The following is an 8,542-nucleotide window of genomic DNA, read 5'->3' as shown; positions in this document are numbered from 1 at the left end:
GCTGTTCAAATTGGGATTCATGCAGTCGATGTGTTTGTGATTCACCATCCCAAGAGAGATAAGGAACCTGGCTGAGAGGGAGGAGGAAGAACGAGAGAGCAAAGAGCAGGAGACGCAGAAAGCAAAGGAGGTGGGGGCAGAAGTGTGTGAGTCATAAGGCCTGCCTGGTTGAGGTGATGATCCTCAAGATGCTATTTCTGGCGTCACCATTAATTCTGTGTTATCTCCTCCACCAGCTACTGTTTTCTGAGTGTGTATGCATGTGGGCGTGTTCAGTAAGGCCCTAAATAACACACCCTCCAGACTGATTACAAGGGGGGCTTCTACAATGTAAAAATGAACATTATTAACATATTGTTTGAATTAATTTAAATCTATAATTATTTAAACATTGATTTGAATCAATAATCAAAAATTATAATTTTTTCTTGATTAAGAAAAAAAGGGAAGGCACCAGATTTTAAAGAACACAAAGTCCTGCTTAGCTAGTATTGTACAGTATATTTAAATAACCCTGCAGGGAATTTAGGAAGTAAAAGTGTCAGTTGTTTGGCACACATAGATGGCAACTGTGAGATATTAAAGGAAAACAGCAGGGAAGATTAAAGATTAAAATAAGATCAAAAACATTTGACCCTTGTGACAACAGTGAAGTATTTTTTTATTTCTGTAGGGAGACATAAACTAAGCCACTTTATACTCCCACTTTATACCACTTTATACCTCTCACTTCTGTTGGGAGGTATAAAGTTTTATCAACAGTTAAGCCACCAGGCTGTCAGTTTACTGCACAGTGTGCTGCAATACAGTTTTCACACATTTCCGATCCACCGATATGTCAGTTTTATTGTGCTGTTCGAAAAATAGACATACTGCATGTAGACACTGATTTATATGTGTTCTTTATCCGATCTGTTCGCAAATAAGGGTAGCATCGTTTTTTATTTAGTGGGATGATCCACTGTTACATCAGGAAAGACTTCAAGTTTGATATATAGCAGAAAAAAAATATCCATTATGGATTAGAGTTTGTAATGCAGCAGGAAACAGCATAACATTACAAACCAGCACTGCCTGTTAAAGTCCTGGCCGCACTAGAAGGTTTGTCCGTAATGGCTTGTTTAACAGCTTGGCTTTTCTTCATGTACTGAAGGCCCGCAGCTCAGTGGCTGTGTATCTTGAAAATGAAATGCCTTGCTTATTACTAGGTTGGTTTTTTTTGTAGTTACAGCTATGCTTCTGTGTTGCATCTGAGAGTAAATGTGTTAAAATGACACCAGGACTTAGTAGAAAGAAGATTGGAGGTAATTAGAATAATATTGAAAAGGTCAACTTACATTGACAATAGTAGTCAGCATAGCAAATCAACATCTTATAGAGTAAATATACAAGCTGTGCTGCAAGAATTTGATGATGAGATATGGTTTAAAAAAAACTGAAGCTTGTATCTTGGACAGTAGAATTGTTCTAACCAAGTACAGATTTTTTTTACAGTACAGGTTTGTTTATAATGATGAAACAAAAGATACATGTTAAGAAAAACAAACAAAAACAAGCTTTTAAAGTGATAGGGTAGGATTACAGTAATTGTAATAAATATATGTACAACACATGAGGACACAGTGTGTTAAAAAGCAGAAAAACATGGCCGTTACCAGCTTATTGTGCTTCTAAGTTACAGTTACAGTGTGAATTCTTGTATAGCATAAAGGAATGAATAAAACAGGAACCGTCTTAATAATCACTCCTTCAGTTTCACATCCAGTACATAAGCAAATTCTCTATAGTGTAAAAAATGTGGTCCTGGAATTTAACAGCTCTCCGGTGTTAAACATTGCTGACTGTGATATAAATTATTGAGTTTCAAATTTTGTGTGTGATAGTAGGAAGGCATTTATTGAATCTCTTTAATTCATCCATTAGTGCTGTCAGATACAATGTTGCTGCGATCCCATTGGAGAGCTGAACGTGCTCTCATCTTCCCTCCGTTATGTAACCTGTGTGTCACATTGTCTCTCTCGATGCACCCATCTTCATTTTCATGAGTAGCACTGACTCATGTCTGGTAGCTATTAGCATTTTGATTCAAAACAGCGTCTGCTCTGATGGATCTGTGTGTGTCTATGAGCCTTTTGTCACAGGGTGAAAAGGAAACAATGGAAAGGAAAAGGTGGGTAAGCCAGTGTTTAGGTATTAAAAACTTAAAAATAAAGATAGAAGACATGATGAATGTCTTATTTGCTGTATGTTGGAAGTAATCTGACATATCATTGCTGTTCTGCATGCTCTGTCTGGTTCAATGTAACTTTCATCAGCCTGTCTGCTCTTGTGTATTGATTCTGTCTGAAGATTTACTGAAGGAAACAAGGTCACTGGCCTAATAAGACAGAAGATAGACACAGAATCTCCCCATACTGTCTCTTCTAATCTGCATTTATGTCTAATCTGTTAGGACACTGTGAACCTTTAGAAAGGTTAAGACCTTTGAGTTACTACTTTATCAGAAAGGGGAAAAAAAAAGGTATTATAAAACGATGTCGTGCTTTGTCAGCCTGGATGAACGTTTCAGGTAAATATAGTACATTTACACTTTTAACAGCTAATAATTCCAAACATGCACTCATCCTGATGGTCACTAGTCAGAGGTAATGAGTGTTAAGTGGTACATTTGATCATTTCTGGGAATGGGGGACAAAAATTTCAAATATGCCACTTGCTGCCCATCGCCCTCCAGCAGTAACATCATTGCCTTTTACAAAAGTAAGAATTCTCTCAACAGTAAACAAACAGAAAACACGCTCTGTGGAAACTACTGCACTGTGTCACTATTCTGCAGATGTCTTTTCCAGTGAAATTTAAAAAAAATGTTTTCTTAATATTAAAGTTTCATAACATCTGATAAATAAATCCCCTATATTTTGTTCATCCTTTCTAAGTTTTTAAAATCTCATTTTAATGTCAAACAAAATAAGATGAGGAAGCAATACTATTTGTTATGTAAGCTGACCTTTTAAAAAGATAAACTGCACACATGGATCGACATACACACACCGGTCCTCTTACAACTTTCACTTTATGCCTTGATCTTAGCCTTGATCAGGGCTCTGACTTTGTGGTCACTGGCTGGATGTTCTGAACTTTGGTAAGTGTGACTGGCACCTTTCCTTCTCCGGGAGTTGGTGCTCTCATTATTGGAGTACCTGTGGCATAAGCAGTTACTGTGATTTAGATATCCATATTCATATACAAACGCAGAGCCATTTCAACAACCTTTACATTTATTCTGCTTACATTAATTTGAACGTGTTATACTGGGAAAGAAGAGAATGAAAACTTACCAACTGTTGCTTGCAGATCTGCCAACCTCTCCTTAAACTTCTGTTGCAGAAACAATTCTTCTTTGGAGTAGCTTTTGGCAAAGGCAGACAGCAGGAGACCCACAGCCATGGAGGTGCCTCCCACACAGAACAGCACTGCACCAGTCAGCTTACAAACATCCAGTGCACGGTTGAAACTGACGGCATGGCTGTTACAAGAACAGTTCAAAGCAATCATTTATTTGCCACCAAGTCTTTTTGTTCAATATTTATACAACTATTTAGAGTTATTTCTAAATTTAAACATATGCATGTCCTACTAGAACACTGTTCTTGGACATTATTGTCAAGACTAAGAAGTAACACTTCAAATAAAGTTCATGATCTGTTAATTGTAAGTCTATGTAACCTTTACTATTTCAGAATAGCAAAGGTTACCTAAATTCTTTCCCACTCGTACGTTGTACTGTTTCTATACCTGTCAACAAAGAGTAGATCATCTTCACCAAATGCTTCAATCTTGGCTGGAGTGGCATAACCTACCAAAACAACAATGAGGCCCGCAAACAAGATCAAGGTACCGAACGCGAGACAGACCTGTGAAAAGAAAAAGTCAAAAAACAACGAAAGTCAAAAACATATATTGTTATAGTTGTAAATAATTTGGTTAATTTGGTTTATTTTCAGTTCCATTATATTGGTGTCGTTTTGAACAAGCTAAGGGTTAATCTGACCTTCCAGAGTAAAGAGCTCCACCTGCTAGGCAATCTCTGAATCTGAAAATCTTCATCACGTTCCCAGATAGAAGCTGTGCAGTCCTCATAAAACTGGATAAGGAATCAAAGAAAAGTACAGGCATTCTTAAAATTCACATCTTGAACCTAAACCTACAAGAAATGAAGGTTTGGTGATTTTGTGCTTTTATCCGTTTGTGAGTTTCATAGGAGACGTCTTACTTTGTGTGGGTGCTGAGTCTGGTTACACTGTTACCTGGTGTAGGTAGGAGCGGACGCCATACTGCTGGTAGTTCCCACCGGTTTGAACTTGCTCACTATATTCTGACCCACAGATCTCTGAGCAAGAAGTCATCCTTCACATCTGTCTACCTGAGAACACACATAAAAAACACACATCTCCAATAACCTTTAAGCCTGATTTAATTCAAGAGATCTGGGAGGAAACTAAACTCTTGCACCTCTTCTTAATTATATAATGTACATATCTCCCAATATTGGAAACCTCATTTCAATGGGGGAAAATCTAGCTCAAAAACTTCTCGATTCAGCAAGGCAAGAAAAAAAAATGACAGTCAAAAGGAAAGTGTGGGTTTAAATATAATGGGATGTATCTTCATATTCAAAGATTTAGACTTACCGTGAAAGCAGCCTAATATCAGTGGCATTACTAAAGCCTAATAGTACAGCCTTCTGCTCACCACAGCCAAAGCCGCATGGGTGAGGCTATTTCTGTTTTTATACATCATACTTGCAGTAGGAGTTAAAAAAGGCAGTTTGTTTATTTTATTTTTTGTTGTTGTTTGCATACACAGTTTCTGGACAAACTGTTTAAACGCATAATTGCATACACATGTGCAGTACATTTATGCTTTTGTACACATAAGCATGTAGTCACTGTTGTTATGTAACAATGTACTGAAGGAATGGGTGCCATAGGGCATTGAGTTTAATGATGCATTCTGCTTGTCTGCTGTTATAAAATAAAGCGTGACATATTACTCTTTGGATCCAATGATGTTTCAGCTAAATGCAGAGGGTGCTGACATACATAGAAAAATCTTTTTTGTAATGTTTAAAGAAAAACTATTAACAAACATAACTGCATATTGGACTTTGCCTCAACAGTGAAATATGTGAAATATGTAACTATTAGGTGTTAGTTAAAAACTAATAATATCTGTGACCATATGTGAATAGATTTTATGAACATTAATCCCCTACTGACTGAGAGCTAACTGCATTGCACAGTTCTGCTCTGTACAAACCAATTATGCTTCATGTTTTTGTTAGCTAATACTAAATCGACTATTTCTGCTGGACTGAATTACAATAAGAAAAGGGTTTAATTGTGGGAAGGAAATATTGAGTCCATATATGTTAAAATGTGATCATGCTCTTTCAAGTAAGACACTGGTATACAATGCATTGTGGTTGGAATAATGAAAAAAAAAACTAAGTGTCTAACCTCATAAGAAAACCACTGGCCTGATATTGTAAAACTCATCAGTTAGATGTCAGACATAATAGTACATGAAATTACATACCTCTTGTAGCTGGAACCACATTATACCAAACTAGCGAGTAAATTATTTACAATATTATTATTAAAAGAAAAACATTATTTTTTTTAATTAAATTCAATTTCTTTATTGTCCCACAAGGGGAAATTAGTTTAGTTTAGCAGCAGGATATAAATAAACAGAACAATACTATAAAATAATAATGACAATAATAATAGTATATAATAATATATAATAATCATCTATATAAATTCATAGTTAATTACACATTACTAAATAACTAAATTACTAAATAACTTCACTTTTAACTAATTAGTAATCTTATATAATATGTTTTTTTTCCATCAGTTTCTATGATATCAAATTTAAAAAATCATTAATAATATAGTATTGTGCATTACATCATAGTCAATGTCAGACGATAACACCTCACACACATCAGCACACATTGCATTTTATAAAACATATTGGTTGTTTGTTTGTTAGTTTGGTTTTAATCATTCCTAGACACTATCATTCTAAGGTAATAATGGTTTATTTGCTGATCAGTGATCCAAACCTCTTGTGAAAGACCTCTTGCTCACATTTGCATGCACTGGACATTTATAATATGCAGGGTTAATGGTGTAAACCACAACATTAAGCTGCCCAAACCTAACCATCTAGCGAAGAAAACGTTAACAGTAATTGAAACAGATTGTGATCTTAATGTTCAAACTCCTGTTACACTTCACATATATTATAAACCTGATGTTCACCTTTGTAATAGTCATTCAAATAATGTTAATAGAGGCAGTAAACAATATTATCAGTCATAATCTGAAGCTTTACAGTTAATATCTAAACAACATTTTTAAATGAAAGTTCTACAGCCAAATTATATGTGGATGAGTTGTAGAGTAAATCATATAAAATCAATTTACTAATGCAAAGTGTACAGTGATAGTGCAATATGAAAGAGTCCTACAGGAGGAAATTTGAGTGGACATGTCAAGTATTTTTTAACCTCCAACCCACAGTGCTATTAATATGGTTACACAACTCTAGTTTAAACTGTCGGTTTGCTTATTTTTACTTAGCTTTTATAGTTACCATTACATAATCAGTGGACCTGATGATGTTTATACTTTTGTCTGTTTTATTTATGTACTCCATAGTCACAAAATAGTTCAAAAAGTTTTTAATTGGCGTAAACTAACCATATGACAAATACCAACAAAGGGTTAGTTCACTTTGTCTTCATTGTTGTAATTATAAGTAAGTAGATAAAGGACACATTCTCTCTCTGTGCAAACAACAGCTCTCATGTTGCTACTCTACCCAGCCAGTGCCTCTTATCTGAAATGCTGCATACAGATGAGGCACACTCTTCCCTAGTACGTTTACCTTTGTCACACACAGCTTAATTGTACAAAGTACAGAAGAATATTTATATTGTACTCATATATCATGTACCTGAAAAATGAACAATGAAAGCTTGAGTTTGCTGACTGACTGTTAGTTTTAATTTTCTGTTTTTTTAGTTGTTGAGTCAACAACAAGGTGTAATTCAAATTTAATTCAGTCTGTTAACTTTAATGGGAACTTGTTATAATAGCTTTTAAGAAAACAAACATTTTTAATTAGAATGGCTTGAATAACTTTAAACAACATCCAATCTTTAACTAATCTTCAATCAGCTGTTGTGTGTTTCCTTTCTACAACAGATAAAACAAGACATAAAAATAAAAGTAAATCAAACACAAACATTTTAACCCATCTCGGTTAAAAATCAGAGCTGTTAGGACAAATCAAACCGGAATGTCTTGATATAACGGTCCAAACATATCAGCACCACTGACCGTGGTGCTGAAAATCATTCAGCCTTAACCCAGCAGGAAAACACACAGACGTAATATGTGACGCCAGTCTGAAAATAGACTTCATCCACTCGCCCTCCCAACCCCCTATGAGATTGAGACCCACTGCACCGTTGAAGCTTAACCTTGCAAATGTGGACTTCACGTAAAAAAACAACACAAAAAACGTCCAAATCAAGTTGGCTGATATTGTAACCACTTGAGAAAAAGTAGCTAATCCTTTAGCATGAAATGACATACGCCGAAGAAACGTATTGGAGAAACGTTGTTCCATGTCATTAAGACAGCAACGCCCGAAACGAGTTTAAAGTAAGACAGAAATACTCGACATAGAAAAAATGAGATACAAATGAATGCACGGTGATTAAAACAAACATTACTTTGACATTGTCAACACGGAAGCTTCTTCCAGATGTGCAGCGGTGCATGGAGGACACGACTGAAGGAGTCTTCTTAGAAAATGTGAGTTCTCGGTGTGCTACTAACAAAAACAACAACCCGCACCGATGCTACAGCACTATCCCCATATTTCCAAATAATAATAATAATGATGATGATAAATCGCCATTTACCTGTCATTACCAGCTCGGAGAGTGATCATTCGCTGCTCTTCCCTTAGCCGGGTCCCATCACTCTACAGTCACCCCTCTCTCTCTGTCGATGATTCACATTTTCACGCTGTCTACTGCGCAGGCGTTCCATCCATGACAGTATATGATTCAGTAACGATTATAAATAACCAGGCAGGAGGGATGGAAGGATTAGAAAAAAAGAATTTCATTCATAATTTTACAGATAGATAGATAGATAGATAGATTTCAAGGGGAACAAGTCAGAACAAAGTCAGAGAACATGCAATGGTACAGAGTGACGTAAAACATATATTTTTTTCTGGTCACATTCCAGAGCTCTCTATTTTTAGCTCACTTGGTGACATAAATGGCTGAAGGAAGTGTTAGTCACCATATCAGCAATCATCATGAAGGAGGTGGAATCTAAAAGAGCAAACTATATTGCGCCTCAGAAATAAAGTCCATGCGGAATAAAGAAAGAATAAGAATGGCAGACTTAGTTCCCCATTTGCCTTGCTCATGCCTTGCTTTAATAAT

General features: G+C 35.8%; 1 protein-coding gene across 1 annotated transcript; it reads right to left on the bottom strand.

The window, feature by feature from the left end:
- Positions 1 to 640: 640 nt before the first annotated feature.
- Positions 641 to 8,143, bottom strand: nrsn1 (neurensin 1). The gene is made up of 6 exons (XM_026185886.1): positions 8,006 to 8,143; positions 4,308 to 4,423; positions 4,052 to 4,144; positions 3,796 to 3,914; positions 3,339 to 3,526; positions 641 to 3,200 (listed from the first exon to the last, which is right to left on the bottom strand). Exons 2-6 carry the CDS (start codon positions 4,404 to 4,406, stop codon positions 3,097 to 3,099), a joined length of 603 nt encoding a protein of 200 aa, XP_026041671.1. The 5' UTR covers positions 4,407 to 4,423; positions 8,006 to 8,143; the 3' UTR covers positions 641 to 3,096.
- Positions 8,144 to 8,542: the final 399 nt, after the last annotated feature.

This window comes from Astatotilapia calliptera, chromosome 11 (genome assembly GCF_900246225.1).
Source record: "Astatotilapia calliptera chromosome 11, fAstCal1.2, whole genome shotgun sequence".
Lineage (NCBI taxonomy): Eukaryota > Metazoa > Chordata > Actinopteri > Cichliformes > Cichlidae > Astatotilapia > Astatotilapia calliptera.
Note: the sequence above shows the minus strand (reverse complement) of the source record. Positions and strands in the feature narration are given on the sequence as shown.